Raw genomic sequence first — 17,418 nt, 5'->3', positions numbered from 1 at the left:
ATGTATTAGTTTGTGTAATATTGATACTAATAAAAAAGTACCACTCTCTTCATTTAAATATGTTTGTATTTTCATATGACTCTTATTAAAGCCAAATATCTAGAAAAAAAACTTGAAGTAGTAACACTTTCCCATGTTATCCACTTAGCTTGAAAATGTGTTATCTCATACATGGGCTATGCTTGAGCATACATATAATTTTTTTTTTTAGCAATGGTCATTTATAGTCAGTGGAATGTGCATTAGCTTCACGGCAATTAAACATTTGAGGTCAGGCCCAAGAAAGGTCGAACTGCCTTGCTAGGCCGCACACGAATTAACTTAAATAAAATCAAACAGAAATATAAGAAATCCAAACAGACTTAGTCAGTATTTGGGAAGAGATATTGCCTTTTAAAATCAATACTGTCTGAAAAATAAATTTAAGTAGAAAAAAAAAAAAAAAGCTTTTAAATGGGTCATGGAACCACAAGCAGAACTTTGAGGATGTAAAACAATAATTAAAAATTGTGTGGAACAGTACGCTGTCCTGTAAACACTGTAGACATGCCAAGAATTCATGAATGTTAATCATTCATCAGAGGCCACTATACATAACAGTATTCCCGGACACGATAACCGACTCCCAGTGTAGAATTCAGCAAAAATACATCAATATAATCAATAATAAATCAATACTTATTAATGTCACAGTGTGTGCAGTGTGGCAACAGTTTGCATTTATCTCAAAAGTACTAGAGTAAATCCAACTTAGTTACATTCTACCTCTTAAGAATAGAATGATGTAAATGGAAATGTACTAATTTATAGTTTAACTTATACTTTTCCTCCTACTAGGTTGTCTTCCGTATTAATTTCATATCTCATTGCCAAGAGACTTCAAACTCCCTATTAGGCCGCATATGAATGAACTCATATAAAATCAAAAATAACAGAAATCCCAACAGACGTTTTCAGAGGAAGAGATATTGGGTTGAGAAATCAATAGAGTGTCTGAATAACTGATGTTAAGAAATGTTTTTTTGAGCTGTTATAAAGGTCCTTGGCATCCAGGGCCCGAAACATAACTTTTAAATATTGTACACTATGATTACATGCATGCAGGCAGTGTAGACAGTGTATAACTAATTAATGCGCATTAATGCAACAGCAGTAAAGTTTGAACTAATTTCAACAGCTTTACATATTGTTGTGTAGTTCAGCCTGTGAAGATACAGATTTTATACATTGATGTTGCACATACGTAACCTTGATATGAAAAATCAGTTTTAATAAATGCAGCCAAATAGGCTGGTATTTCCCTCTAAAACTTTCATTTACTCAAGTAAAGTAAGAAAATCTAATAAACTTTTCAAATTTAACCTGTTACAGAACCTACGAACGTGGAATAAAATAATCAGACCAGTGTGGGTTACACGTTAACTTGACCTGCAGGTTGCGTGTTAGATGCTTTGATGAAAGCGGTGAATGCAGCGTGGCCCCTTCGCCCTCGCAGCTAAGGTCAGATGGACGCCACCCCGTGGGAAAAGGCTTCTGTTGTGCCAGGGCTGGTTCAGTTAACTTGTTTTACATAAAGTATTTGACTTCAAGCCAACTTACTCCAGGATACCTTATCAGTATTGATTTTACCTCGTGTAAAGTCCACAATGACACGGCAAAGTCACATAAGATGTTTTGTAACTGCTGCGCCTCCTCTTCTCAGTGTACATATTGATTGATATTTTATTTATTACTTTGCCTGGTTTTGTTATGCTATGCTATGCTATGCTATGCTATCAAATGCTTCACTTTACTATGTTATGTTATGTTATGTTATGTCGTGTTGTGTTGTGTTGTGTTGTGTTGTGTTGTGGGTTACTTTACTTTACTATGTTATGTTATGTTGTTATACTTTAGGTTATGTTACGTTATGTTACGTTACGTTATGTTACGTTATGTTACGTTATGTTACGTTACGTTATGTTACGTTATGTTACGTTATGTTACGTTATGTTACGTTACGTTATGTTACGTTATGTTTTACCTTACTTTGTTATGTTTTACTTTACTTTATTATGGTAACTTAACTTTGTTATGCTTTACTTTTTTTACTGTCTTACACCTATTTTTCTTTTTACTAGTGGTTTTCAAGAGTGTTTTTTTTTTTTTTTTTTTTTGTAAATGCAACTGAGCTACTGTGACCAAACAATTTCCCTTGTGGATCAATAAAGTCTAAGTCTACAACAATACTTTTTCTATATGTTCAGTGAAATCCAACATATTCTTCAACTTTTCCATGCAAAGACTGAGGATTTAGGATTAACATGAAAATGAAGTGTCACTGGTGCGGCCTGCTTGAGATAAAATTGGTCAGTATGTGGCCACAGGCTACTTGGGCAAAGACAGTATTGTGTAACTTTCATGTTTTTATGTTTTCAGGTACGTATGTGAGAAAGAGCCACCTGTTTAACCGCCATACTGCTAACAGCAAGCCTCTCATTGGTCCATAAGAGAGACTTCATGTATATATATATATATATAGACTTCACAGTGGGGCAGCACGTCAGTGAAGTTTTCTCCCTCAACCAGGTCAAGCATGAAGTTGCTCATTCTGGTGGCTCTCTTAGGCCTCGGCCTCGCCCAGCACAACCCTCACACCAAGCACGGAAGGACGGCCATCGTCCACCTGTTTGAGTGGCGCTGGGCCGACATCGCCGCCGAGTGCGAACGCTTCTTGGCTCCCAACGGCTATGGTGGAGTTCAGGTATGTATGGCTGAGCACAGATGGTCAAGAAAGCGAGCCAGAGGAAGGAAAATATTCCTAGGATTTTCATCTGGTAAGACACCTGTAATTCTTTTAAAACCAGGTGTCTACGTTTATATACATAAGTCACTGAATTTCACATTTTCACATATTCTCTGCATGCATGAAATAATGTTTTATTTCAATGAAAAAAAATATGATAGAACAAAGATCTTGCCTTATACTAATAATAATTAACCAAGGGTTAAATAATCCCCCCTGACCTCTTTCCCTCCTCCTTCGCTCCTTCATTTAATAGATATTTGACTTTTAGTTACAAGAAAATCCTTCTTTCTTTAAGTTTATGGTTTCCTATTCTTTAAGTGCTATAACAAAGTGTCTTTTTACCTGTTCAATAATTTTGAACCTGGCATTCCATACGTAATAGTATAAACCCTTCAGATCAACAGTATTACAAGAATTAAGTAAATGTTGAGTTGAAGCCTGGACAACTCAGATGACCTTCTTCTGTTCAAACTTTAGAAATTTCTTCCGCAGTTGCATATTTCTACAGGCTTCTCTTATAAAATCGCTGGAGCGCTCCTCTTAATAACCCAATGCTACGCTCAATAAAACCTATTTAGCAACCATCTCTGGACAGTTGCTTTTCTAAAAATGATAATAACTTGAGTTTTCCCTCCGTGTGGCTCAGATCTCTCCTCCAAATGAGCACATCTTGGTGAACAGTCCCTGGAGGCCCTGGTGGCAGAGGTACCAGCCGATTGGCTACAACCTGTGCTCCAGATCTGGCAACGAGAACGAGCTGAGAGACATGATCACCAGATGCAACAACGTTGGGGTAAACTACATTATTACAGTGATTTAAAGCGTTAGAGCCGTTTGTTCTTCAGAATATGACAGCACCTTGTAAATCTACAGCCTCGTACAAAGGAACAAATTCTTACCAGATCCGTTCTCTGAAGATTTATTGCATTAGTATCAACTGTTTATGACCACGGACAACAATTAATCAGATGTTTAAGGCCTTAAATTGCTGAGTTGTAAAATGATACTGGATCGCTAATATTACACCAGCCCAGTATTGAGCAGTGCACGTTCATATGACCTGAGAATCAACTTAATGTGTGAAGAAAAGAAGAGATATTCATAAGGAATAAAATGTATGCGCTAAAATGTGGCACAGGTCAACATCTACGTGGATGCTGTCATTAACCACATGTGTGGAGCTGGAGGTGGAGAGGGAACCCACTCCTCATGTGGCAGCTGGTTCAGCGCCAACAGGAAGGACTTCCCCACTGTCCCCTTTTCCTACCAGGACTTCAACGACCACAAATGCAGGACTGGGAGTGGCAATATTGAGAACTACGGTGATGCCAATCAGGTAATGGATGTCACTGGGGAAGAAAAAGCAATGGTATCGATTGTTGTAAATCACAAATAACGCAATGAGATGTAAATGCACTGCTCCAGGTGCGCGACTGCCGCCTGGTCGGTCTGTTGGACCTCGCCCTGGAGAAAGACTACGTCAGAGGCAAGGTGGCCGACTTCATGAACAAGCTGATTGACATGGGTGTGGCTGGATTCAGAGTGGACGCCTGCAAGCACATGTGGCCCGGCGACCTGCAAGCTGTCTACGGCCGTCTGCACAACCTCAACGCCAAGTGGTTTTCCGGCGGCTCCAGACCCTTCATCTACCAGGAGGTAGGTTGTCAGTTTACTTTAGATGGGCTTTATTTTCACACTGAAATGGTAGAACACGTCAAGAATAAAGAAGAAAAGTATCAACCAGGATACAAGCACCAACTTCCGGTTCTATACTGTAAGTACATGTACTGTCGGTGACACTAATGGTCTAGTTTTTCTAGACTAAAAGCGCTTTAGTCAGTCACAGATACATCTACCCATTCGCTCACACAAGCACACAAGCACTGGGAGCAATTGGCAACTTGCTCGAGGACACTTCATTGGACAAACCGCTAACCCTCAAGTTTATGGACAACCCACTCTGCTTACTGAGCCACAGCCGCCCCACACCACTCTAAATGTTGTGTAACCATTAACAAAATACAAGCAGTCAGGAAAAGTATCCACAAGCTAGTATACTGTCCGACTGAACAAGCCAGGCAAGCCCTGAAGCTGTAAAGTGGTCTCTTTGGTTTTCTCTGATGGACAGGCTGCAGTATACAGCACACAGGTTTGTAATAGTGACCAGTCTCAGCTGTGAGTGCTGACTCTAAGATACGAGTAAAAAACATGTCAGTCACTCACAACCTGCACTGACTGAAGCTAAACTTGACCACACGGCGTTTAGTTGTAAGATATTACATTATTAGAAAGATGGCAAACGCCTAGAGTGCGAGTATGTCCTGTTTACTGTAGGCAGTAAATGCGTACAAGTTTATATATGCATCAAACTCACACAAATACTAGTTATTTTGTACATTTCTGGCAAGTACAAGAACATAAGTACAGGATGGTCTCGTGTTAATTTCCAAAATTACTTTGGAAACCCAAAAAATTGGTTGCTGTGACAACTTAAAACTGGTCCGTACACTCTGCGTCACTTGCACAATTTTTTTTTAAACTCATACATCAAACCTAGACAATATACCTACATACATTTGCAAACTTATTGTATTGAACTTCATCGCAATCATCATCTAAGCAATCTTGCAAGACACGTACACCGACAGCGAAGGGCAAGAATCATGTCTTGCTTTCTGCTGCTTTTTCTGCAGATCAGTTATTCTTTTTGTCTTCATCTTTGTAGTTAGCTCACTTTTAGCTTTCTTAATGCTGACAATTGTTTTGTAACTTATCGTTGATCCTCCATACACTGTCACCTGGTTTTTAGCATTATGTGCCAAAAACGGTCCTTTGTGAAACTGCCATCCTGGCGGTAGCGATTTCATTTAGCTGGGTAAAATAAATATAAATAACACCTGTATATTCAGGAGATAGTACTGAACATAAAACTGATTGAAACTGAAGGTGCTCAGTTAACCTAAATACATGTTTGGCAACACAATCCTGGTTTGATTCTGATTGTTTCATTATTATTTGTTGTGCATCAGTATTTGTCACTTCACAAATCACATAATCCATTCCTCCGTTTGAACACGGTGGTTTACTGTGAATTCATGTTGTTGTTTGCTCTAGGTTATTGACCTGGGAGGTGAACCCATCACGTCCAGGGAGTACACCAATCTGGGAAGAGTGACTGAGTTCAAATATGGCGCCAGACTGGGAACCATCTTCAGAAAATGGAACGGTGAAAAGCTGAGTTACACCAAGTACGTGTGTTTCTTTTGTTGTACCTAAATCACACATCACACTGACAACAGACAAGGTTATTTAAAACAATACAAAAAAAGCAATAACTATCAGCTGCATGAATTAAATACTGTATATAACAAGTTCTCACTTGCTGATTATGATTCTAGTTACAAGAAGTTTGGCAAATGTATTCTTGAATCATTTATGACTAGAACTATAATACTCCAAGTAATATTATGTCCAAACTTGGGTATTTTAGGATTCCTCATTATTAAAATTGTATTCACGTGTCTCTAGGAACTGGGGAGAGGGATGGGGCTTCATGCCCAACGGCAACGCCTTTGTCTTTGTTGACAACCACGACAACCAGAGAGGCCATGGTGCCGGCGGTGCATCTATTGTTACCTTCTGGGACGCTAGACTCCACAAGATGGCTGTCGCCTACATGCTGGCCCACCCTTATGGAGTCGCCAGGGTCATGTCTAGCTTCCGCTGGAACCGCCACATCGTGAATGGAAAAGTATGTGCTGGATTTAGTGGGAGTAAATGAGAAGGTACAATCGTGCATGGTGTATATTCGGAAGAGTTTACATTAAACCCACTTATTGATGACTGTAGGATCAGAATGACTGGATGGGCCCTCCCAGCCACGGTGATGGATCCACCAAACCCGTTCCCATCAACGCTGACCAGAGTTGTGGAGATGGCTGGGTGTGTGAGCACAGATGGCGTCAGATCAAGTGGGTTCTCAGACCTTAGACGCGCAACACAATTCACTTCTGTTTGGACATATGGATGTGTAAACTATGGACATCACAGCTGATTTTATTTTAAAATATCTCCTCTTTAGGAACATGGCAATCTTCCGTAACGTGGTCAACGGACAGCCTCACTCCAACTGGTGGGACAACGGCAGCAACCAGGTTGCCTTTGGACGTGGAAATCGCGGTTTCATCGTCTTTAACAACGATGACTGGTAAGGTTTTGTTCTCAAATTATTACTAAAACAGTCATTCACCCAGTCATTAAGCAATAGCTATGGTGAAATAAAATTTGCAAACTGTCACCATCTAACAGACTGTTATGCATTTTTACTCTGCTTCTTGTAACACACTGTTGACTTACCCGTGTTCATACATTTAGGCATGACTGACTGTGTGAGACTTGGAAACCCTTGCAGCATTCAGACTACTACAAATTCATAATTCAACACTGCATTCAAAAAGAATAAATCATGTTGCGAACATGTGACTATCTAGACCTTGAACATAAAAGAGCTTCCACTTTCCAAATGTAACTTCCAGAAAAGAATATCTCATATTCTGGAAGTATGGTGTTACTCTTTTATGTTTCTCAGCCTAAGGCAATGCATGGCTCTCCCTAACCAAAATCTTGTAAGTTTACACTGTCTTCTTGTTGTTTTTAAAATAAAATGGACCTCGTCTTCACCTCCAGGGACCTGGATGTGACCCTGAACACCGGCATGCCCGGAGGAACCTACTGTGACGTCATTTCTGGCCAGAAAGAAGGAAACAGGTGCACTGGGAAGCAGATCGGTGTTGGTGGCGATGGCCGTGCCCACTTCAGCATCAGCAACAGAGATGAGGACCCCTTCGTTGCTATCCATGCCGATTCCAAATTGTAAAGACTAATTCTAATGACTTAAATCAAAAGCAAGATGTTTATTGACAGAAATCCCTTAGTTTACTTAAAAAGAGCAATAAAAATATTTTTAAGCACACATTTTTACCTGTTTGCATCATTTGTGGAAAGTATTGCACCTACAAAGCACATTCAACGTGTCATTTCTACATCACTGCAACGAAGTTACCCCATGGCTAGCATTAAATCAAATATGTGCCATTTAACTTTTACAGAAGGTTTTGCAAATACAATGCAAACTGCACATTTAGTGCAATTTATTTAGTCGTACGAAACGTGCCAACTTTAAATGACAAATCCATGAATAACACATATGCAGTGATATGCATATGCATCATAAAGATGATGATACGGTTTGACCATCATCTGTTCAAAAGGCACTGTGTCTCAAATATATTGGTATGCTCGTGGTGGTATCAGACTTACAGTCGGCTAAAAAGTGACAGTTATTCCAGAAATATACATTTAGACATCCGCAATAAAATATCACATAAGCAAAAGTAAAATAAGGTAATTGGAAGCAAAATGTACTTACAGTATCAAAAGTAGAAGGACCATGTTCAGTGTACTGATATTTATTGTTAATTAATGTTGTGGCGAAAGTAAATCTTGATCCCCAAAATGGGACACTTTTAAATGGTAACATCTCCCCAATGAGGAAAAAAAATGAGTTACATTTAAATATACAGATATAAACTGCACAGCTAAGTAAGAATACATTTAGTACAATTAGTACAAGTAGTCATCAAAAAGAAATAATCGATCATGACTCCAAAACTTTCGAGGAAAATATAAATAAATAAAGATAGCGTACTGGCACTCCCACTGACACTCCCACTGCTAAAAAAAAAATATTTGGCCATGACTAACACTTGACATAAGGTGATAAGGACAGCCGAGGGGTGAACATGCACCTGTCATTTTGTGATAAAATGCCACATGATTTTGAATCACTTTGAATGAAGTAATGTTCTACTTACGGCTACATCTGCAAAGCACGGACACGAATTTCACGTAGGTCCCATTGTTACACTCCTTTAAGCAAGTCAGTAATAACAGACAGTGTTCTCTTGAACAAATAATTATTAACAAAAAAAGTATCAACAGAAGATCTTTAATAATTTCAGTATAGATCACTTCCTCCAATCACATGAAAGTCTTGGTATATCTCATTTAAGATGCAAAATTTAGGCCAATTAGAAAAACAATAATCATTATTATTATATAATCATATAACTGATGGATGACATTTTCCTTAATGAGAAAGAGAAAGGTACCAAAGCCCCACCCCTTCACATCTGATATCATTGAAAAGCCCTAAATGTCATCTGTAGATAGCAAAAGGAGTTAATTCAGTAGTATGAAGTGGGTGGGAGATATTCAGGCTTACAAATGTCCTCCACAGAGGACAAATCTGAACTACTGGTAGTCAGGAGGATAAACTAAAATCGATCTGACTAGTTACCTTGTGTGACAGTGACAAACTGTCACCTCAGACCAGCGTTCACAACCGGTGCTCCTGCAGTGTGGTCTGTTAGCTTAGGGGTGAAAGCGCTCACTGGAAGCCGTACACCAGAACTGATGTTTTTGTTTCATCTCGGAAAAAAAAACAAGACGAGCGTATCACCTGCCAAACTGTCAAGGACGTTCGCGCCCTTACACAATTTCAGATTAGGAATGAAAATGTAACACAAGTGGAAAAATAAATGTTGCAGAATGTCGTCTTTCCCACAGACACACACACCCACTGATCAGTCACAACATTATGACCACCTTCCTTATATTGTGCAGGTCTCCCTTGTGCCTCCAAAACAGCTGTGACTCATCAGAGAATGGACATGGGCAACAGGATGTTTTTAGGGGTTTTAATGTTGTCGCTTATCAGTGTATTATATAAAAGAAATTTTAAGGATTAGAGACTTATCTGACCACTTCTGTCATGTTATTGTTTTCATGTTATTTGAGGTGGTGATCTATACTGGAATTATTAAAGTTGAAGGATTTTACATTTTCTTTTACCATGTAGGGGATCTTCTGTTCACACTTGTTTTGATTAATTACAGTACAATGTCTGTTATTACTGACTCACTTAAAGGAGTGTAACAATGGGACCTGTGTGAAATTCATGTTCACGCTTTGCAGATGTAGCTGTAAGCAGAACATTATTAGTGATTCAAAATCATGTGGAATATTATCACAAAATGACAGGTGCTTGTTCAACCCTCAGTGTTAGTCTGTTATGGAAATTCTTTTATCAAGAATGAGAGACTCTCGTTTTAAAGTTTTACTTGCAGCAAGCAGTCAACACATGCACTACAGCAAGTACAGAATCGACTGGCAATAGTAAGGTTACATTCACTTTTCTACAGTAGGTCCTGACCTAGAGACGGTTACAGAGAGACAGCCTTGTTAGGGAACAATCAGCTAACAGTCATAACAAAGGAGCTGTAGACTTGGTGCATCGGTGCCTTATCTGTGGGAACTTTCCCCTACTATTTAATAAGAAGATGAGAGAAAATATCTTGTGCAACAGTTTAACCTCTGTATTTTTCCAACATAGTCATAACCAAATATTTTTTTCAGCAGTGGGAGTGCCAGTACACTATCTTTTCTCACGCTTTTTTTTTTTTGGGGGGGGGGCTCCTGACCAGTTATTTCTTTTTGATGACTACTTGCACTTGAGTATTTATTGTACTAAATGTATTTTAACTTAGCCGTCCAGCTTATATCTGTGTATTTTAATTGATCTCATTCTTTTCCCGAGTGCTGAAATCTTTTTCATCTTTGGATACTTTATATTTCCAAAGATCTATGTATATCTGGTGCTACTCCCCAAATGGATTTTTGTCCCAAATCAAAGTCTTGTATACATTTAAGCTGCCTGTTGCAACACCATCTGGTTATTGAACTCAGAGAACAAATACTAAAAGAGGATCAAACTAAGCTGTCCTATTCTGGGTGGTAAGAGCTTTGAAACACTATTTTATTTCTGAAATGTTTCCTAGTCTTGCAGCTGGCTATGATTGAAGTGTGTGGTCAGGCCGTATGACAAATGTGATTCTTCCGAGCTGCGCTGCAGTTTGTTTTTGATTAGGATCATTGACACATTTGCAGCCTCTTTCAAACCTAAATTTTCTATGTTTGGGTAAAGACATTACTCATACCTTCCATTTCTGTATTTGTAACTTGCTCAGATATGAGCTTGCCTCCGAGTAAACCCGGAAACCGCGATAAAACTGCACCTGTTTAATTGCCATGCTGATATTTGCCAAGCTCTCATTGGACCAGCAGAGGGAAGAATAAGTATAAATAGTGATAGTCTAGCAGAGGGTGAGTGTGGTTTTTTCCCCTCTCATCCAAGGAAAGCATGAAGGTCCTCCTTTTGCTGGCTCTCTTTGGGCTCGGCCTTGCCCAGCACAACCCCAACACCAAACACGGAAGGACGGCCATCGTCCACCTGTTTGAGTGGCGCTGGGCCGACATCGCTGCGGAGTGCGAACGCTTCTTGGCTCCCAATGGCTATGGTGGAGTTCAGGTAGGAATGGCTCAACACAGGTGTGTAGTGTATTTTTATTTCACAGTATTTAACAGTTGGCACACATAGGCTGCTCAAAGTGTAGTAACAACTGTTAAATAATATATATGCAAACACATACACACACACATTAACAGAAAAAAATTGCCTTTAAAAGGTTTGAGTAGCCCCAAAGATACAGGCTGAACTGTACTTCTTATGAAGATTAAACTGAACGTCTTGGAGTGGCCCCTTTAATCATTTATTAATAGTACACAATAACATTTTAAGCAACAATATTCTGCCCTCTGATATTTGAAGTGATAATAACTGTTGGGTTTTTTTCCCTCCGTGCGGCTCAGATCTCTCCTCCAAATGAGCACATCGTGCTGAACAGTCCCTGGAGGCCCTGGTGGCAGAGGTACCAGCCAATCAGCTACAACCTGTGCTCCAGATCTGGCAGCGAGGCCGAGTTGAGCAACATGATCACCAGATGCAACAACGTTGGGGTAAACTACATTATTGCAGCGGTTTAATGAAAAGCATCAGGGGCATTGTTCTCCCGTACTTGACAGCACCTTGTAAATCCACAACCTCGTACAAAGGAGCAAATTCTTACCAGATCCCGAGCTTCTTAGATTGGTGCCGCTTGTTTATAACCACGGACACCTGGCATCTTAGTACGAAACGAACAAAAGCGACAATTTTTCTGATAAATAAACTTGCTCGGGAAATTGGTGAAAGGGATGATGGCTAGAAGGGAATAACTGATTTTGTGTGTCGCACCTTCAATACTGTATATTCCCAACAGGTCAACGTCTACGTGGATGCTGTCATCAACCACATGTGTGGAGCTGGAGGTGGAGAAGGAACCCACTCCTCATGCGGCAGCTGGTTCAGTGCCAGCAGGGAGGACTTCCCAAGTGTCCCTTATACCAGCTGGGACTTCAATGACTACAAATGCAAGACTGGCAGTGGTGAAATTGAGAACTATGGTGATGCCTATCAGGTAAGAGCATTGTTTTTTTACAATGCTTTTTGATTGCATTAGAGGATCAACAGGACACAATAACATACAAAGTTCCTATTCGACCTGGTCCAATCATTTCGATTTTGCCGGATGTTGCACAGATGTTTTATTTGTTGTTGTAGCAAAATGGTAAATTTGGTCCATTGCATCGGTAAGAGAAGTTTACACACATCCATAAATGTATGAATATTCGTTGCTCCAGGTGCGTGACTGTCGCCTGGTCGGTCTGTTGGACCTCGCTCTGGAGAAAGACTACGTCAGAGGCAAGGTGGCCGACTTCATGAACAAGCTGATCGACATGGGTGTGGCTGGATTCAGAGTGGACGCCTGCAAGCACATGTGGCCCGGCGACCTGCAGGCTATCTACGGCAGTCTGCGCAACCTCAACACCAAGTGGTTCCCCAGTGGCTCCAGACCCTTCATCTTCCAGGAGGTACTTTTTCCAGGAGGTTTTCTTTTAGGAGTTTTCTTAGAGGAATGATAAAATATAACCAGCAGCTTCCTCTATACATTCATAATAGCGTTTATTGCCCTCGTGGGTGGATGCACACTTCCTTCTGCACAATGATGCAGTTGGCGGATGTATTTAGGCAGATGTAGAATGATTCTATTTTCATTATATTTAAGAAAAGGCAGAAGTCTCTGCAAAACAATCTGGGTGAATAAAAAGCACTACAGGCTAGATTTTGAGGACTTTAATATACATTGTTCAGCTACGTCCTCTTCTAGTTGACAGCTATGTGGGTCGACAGGACTGGATGAATGCATTTGAACTTGATTTGCATGGCGACACGCAGCGAGCGAGCAGAAAAACTTCCTTGCGTTCAAGAGGGTGATTGGTTAAGGCCCGCCTGTGATCTACGTTTATGCAAGCATGTGACTGAAGCACTAAGCGCCCACATGTCCGATGTTTATGACTGATAACTCAAAGCAGCAGTCAGCACGGCCGTGGGAAAAGAAGCAGAGACATCAAGATGACAAATACAAACACTCTGGGAACAGATGTTGCCATAAATGCAGTTATTTGTTGACATGCACTGGAATGGCACATGCTACGAAACGAAATGTTGAAGCTCAAGGTTCTTAATTGAAAAATCAATGGAATTAAGCTGCAGAAACAGATGTGACCTAAAGAGTAGAAATGTTGCCTAAAGACACGATGGTTTAAACAGCATGGTTCCTGTTACTACAAGGATTTTTTTTGTTGTGTTGATGATATGTTACCATTAATCTGAACCATTCCTAGATTACAGTGCACGGATGCCGTAAACTGTTCGTCATTTTCGCTGTAGGTTATTGATCTGGGAGGTGAGTCCATCGGCGCAAAGGAGTACACCCATCTGGGAAGAGTGACCGAGTTCAAATACAGCGCCAAACTGGGAACTGTCATCAGGAAATGGAACGGTGAAAAGCTGAGCTACACCAAGTATGTGTCAAAGTCTGAAATCACACTGAAACTGACGTTCAACTGATGACAAATTATTATTTAATATAAAAACAGTGTTTATCAATAAAATACTTGTTCTATGTCGCGTCTCTAGGAACTGGGGAGAGGGATGGGGCTTCATGCCCAACGGCAACGCCGTTGTCTTTGTTGACAACCACGACAACCAGAGAGGCCATGGTGCCGGTGGTGCATCTATTGTTACCTTCTGGGACGCTAGACTCCACAAGATGGCTGTCGCCTACATGCTGGCCCACCCTTACGGAGTCGCCAGGGTCATGTCTAGCTACCGCTGGGAACGTAACTTCGTGAATGGAAAAGTATGTGCTGGATTTAGTGGGAGTAAATGAGGAGGTACAATCGAGTATATTGGAAAGTTTACATTAAACCCATTCATTGATGACTGTAGGACCAGAATGACTGGATAGGCCCTCCCAGCCACGGTGATGGATCCACCAAGTCCGTTCCCATCAACGCTGACCAGACTTGTGGAGATGGCTGGGTGTGTGAGCACAGATGGCGTCAGATCAAGTGGGTTCTCAGACCTTAGACACGCAATACAATTCACTTCTGTTTGGACATATGGATGTGTAAACTATAGACATCACAGCTGATTTTATTTTGATGTATCTCCTGTTTAGGAACATGGCAATCTTCCGTAACGTGGTCAACGGACAGCCTCACTCCAACTGGTGGGACAACGGCAGCAACCAGGTTGCCTTTGGACGTGGAAATCGTGGTTTCATCGTCTTTAACAACGATGACTGGTAAGAACTTGAATAAATACAACTAATGTGTAGGACAGGATGTACTGCATATCAGCAGCTTACAGGTTATTCAGACATATACTAAAATATAACTGATGATCAGCCATTGATGGCACCTATGGCACATGGTAAGTGCCAAAATATCTAACTTCCTGAAATCTGTATTGTGATATTGCGGTGATTTGAAAACTAAGCTGGACCTTATCTTCACTTTCAGGGCCCTGGATGTGACCCTGAACACTGGCTTGCCCGGCGGCACCTATTGTGACGTCATTTCTGGCCAGAAAGAAGGAAGCAGGTGCACTGGGAAGCAGATCAGTGTGGGCAGCGATGGCCGCGCACGCTTCTATATCAGCAACTCAGAAGAAGACCCCTTCGTTGCTATCCACGCGGACTCCAAATTGTAAAGACTATTTTTAATGACTTTAATGAATCTTTAACTCACTTAAATCATGAATTAGATCTTTACTGGCAGAAATCCTACATCCTAAGCTGTAAACTGCTCCTGTATGAGTTCAAATAAATTCGACCTTCAAAACTGCACATTTCTGAGACATTTCTTTAGAAAATGTTGACGCTTTTCTTCTGTAATAGACGGAGAATACGCACAAAACTGAGTGAGAACAAGGCTGACAACACTGGTAGAAGTGTGAGAAGTGTTAAATTATACGACAAGTGACGTCAATTCACACCCTATGTACGACAACTTAAAGTAGCATGAATCACACGTATGCAGACAATTTGTCCATCTGCCGGTAAAATCTGGTCAGATCTAGCCCTAGGAACAATAAAATGGTTCTGTTTGACCATCATCTGTTCAAAAGCGAACATTTGACAAACTTCAGTACCCTTCAAACCCTCTGACTGGATGTGTTGCCGTCTTGAGGGGCTACACTATATCTACATAGAACAATATGATGTTAGAAATTCAGAAAAGTAAAACTGGGTAAAATGAGTTCAAACATATAGACAACATTTAATATACACAGATCAGGCATAACATTATGACCACCTTCCTAGTATTGTGCAGGTCTCCCTTGTGCCTGCAAAACAGTTCAGAACAGAACAGAATGTTGTACTGATATATGTAGACTCAAGATGAGGTCAGATAAGTAACTTAACTTATATAATAACTTACTCTAATTTTTTTACCTTTAGATATTTACTAAACAGATTGAAACAACGGGATGGGTCAGATTATATCACACATAACTAGCTAACATAAGCTAATGCCAACACTAAAACTGTTAGCAGTGGGTTGAAAGCACAGATTCTGCTTGATTTTTTTAATGCTATCAGCTCATTTATATTAAAGCATGAACCCCATATGGGGGTCTAAAGTATACTCTTAATGGGGACATACTGTATGTGGCATAATAAATAGACCGAAGCTAAAGTTTGAAAGCTTGGCTAATCTTGCTTTGCGTGTCAAATTTCCACTCCGTACGTCACCAATGCTCACCATTAAAATTGCACCATACTTTTTAAACAACAGTAAAAACAAAGATGAAAAGCAGCCTCTCACTTGTAGCCTTTATCAGCTAAAGTTAAATTTCAGATGCAGTATGGAGTTGATTATTTTTTTTTAAAATAAATTTTAGAGGGTGTTTTTCTTTAGCTACAAGGTCAGTGAGTGTCCTGTACGAGACCTGCGACGCCTGCAAATGTCCTCCCTGCATTGTGTATTCTCCTCCACTGGGACGACTCCTCGCCATCACACTGCAGCCACTTCAGTTTCACCTGAGTGCAGTGTTGGCATCCCTCATTAGGGTAGCTCTGGGGCCCAGAGGTCCAATGTGCCGACTTTCCTTCCTTTACTTCCTCCTTGTCTCTCTCTCTCTCTCTCTTTCTCTCTCTTTCTCTCTCTCTCTCTCTCTCTATAGCCTACCTGTCCCCTCTTTCCGTCTCCCATCTTCCCACCTTACCTACCGGGCACTCCTCGCCATATCTGGGCCGGAGACGCCGTAGAGTGCCAGCCACCGGAGGTGAGACAGCAAAGGTGATACCTGCCAGAACATTCAGCTCATCTTGGTTGTCATGGCAACAAAGCACATGAGCGGAGGAATCGGGAATTCCTGAAGGTCTCATGGAAAGAAAAAAAAAAAAAGAGAGAGACAATGAAATGAAATAAAGGGGTCTCGTTTACTCAGTGAGGATGGGAGTCCTGTGGTTTGCCACGTGCGGCGATATACAGGCGATTTCTTTTTTTTATTAAACCAGTTTTCAAATCATGCATATTATTATAGAAGGCAATACTGTGTACCTACATTCTCCTCTCACCTGAAAGCCTCTTAAGCTTTTTACACCTCTAAAGTTATGAAGTGCTGTTTGATTCAAAGCCCCACGTGGCAGGTGAGGATTCTTTATTCACAAAATGTGCGAGAATGAAAGTCAGACAGAGACAATGAGTACAGGAGAAGGACGGAAGGAGACCTTAACGTTGGACTAGCCTCAACATATTGCAACTGCTGAATTATTGACCCGCTCTCCATCTTTTGGTCCGGCAGCCGTGAGGACCTGTACCTTCCGATTAGCTGCAGGGATGTCAGCGTAGCAGACCGGGGTCTTTGGTCTTGTCATCCTCCCTGATGCTTTGTGACATGGCTGTCAACGGTGTCCCCATCCTGTTTCATATTTCATATGGTGCACCAGACCTGCCTGTCACTTCACCCAAGGAGAAAGACAGTCATCAACTTAAAGCGGAAGAGCTTCGGATCCACGGTGTTCGGCTCTTTCCCGCACCGCTCTGAGGAAGTCAGATTGACGCAGGTGAGGCTCCTCATGCCGTGCTCTGGTAAAGACAAGAAATGGGGACTGAGTTTAAAATAACGCATAACACAATCACAGATCTTCATGTTTAAATGTTTGAGCAAAGAAACAAGCTGTCTTAAGGTGGTTTTAATTTATTATCCATGCATCCTCTGCTCAATTTTTAATTTTGTGTTGATAAATGCGGCTGCCATGGACAGAATATATCAAGGT

At 40.8% G+C, this 17,418-nt stretch overlaps 2 protein-coding genes across 3 annotated transcripts; both read left to right on the top strand.

Moving 5' to 3' along the window:
* Positions 1–2,575: 2,575 nt before the first annotated feature.
* Positions 2,576–7,712, top strand: LOC311489274 (alpha-amylase-like; the record flags this gene model as incomplete). 2 transcript variants are annotated; one of them, XM_084546278.1, is made up of 9 exons in its annotated part: positions 2,576–2,743; positions 3,435–3,581; positions 3,927–4,124; positions 4,214–4,444; positions 5,903–6,036; positions 6,317–6,527; positions 6,644–6,759; positions 6,870–6,995; positions 7,475–7,712. In XM_084546278.1, 9 exons carry the CDS (start codon positions 2,576–2,578, stop codon positions 7,662–7,664), a joined length of 1,521 nt encoding a protein of 506 aa, XP_084402404.1. In that variant the 3' UTR covers positions 7,665–7,712. The 2 variants fall into 2 exon arrangements, with proteins under 2 accessions (XP_084402404.1, XP_084402403.1); XM_084546277.1 differs by having other exon boundaries at positions 6,317–6,539; positions 6,638–6,759.
* A 3,198-nt stretch (positions 7,713–10,910) lies between these two features.
* On the top strand, positions 10,911–15,412 carry LOC311489272 (alpha-amylase). Its single transcript, XM_084546274.1, has 9 exons — positions 10,911–11,216; positions 11,558–11,704; positions 12,007–12,204; positions 12,428–12,658; positions 13,518–13,651; positions 13,767–13,989; positions 14,079–14,200; positions 14,311–14,436; positions 14,654–15,412. Exons 1-9 carry the CDS (start codon positions 11,049–11,051, stop codon positions 14,841–14,843), a joined length of 1,539 nt encoding a protein of 512 aa, XP_084402400.1. The 5' UTR covers positions 10,911–11,048; the 3' UTR covers positions 14,844–15,412.
* Positions 15,413–17,418: the final 2,006 nt, after the last annotated feature.

Source organism: Chelon labrosus, assembly GCF_963514085.1.
Source record: "Chelon labrosus genome assembly, chromosome: 6".
NCBI classification, from domain to species: Eukaryota; Metazoa; Chordata; class Actinopteri; order Mugiliformes; family Mugilidae; genus Chelon; species Chelon labrosus.
The sequence above is the reverse complement of the archived record's forward strand: the minus strand, read 5'-3'. Positions and strand labels throughout refer to the sequence as shown.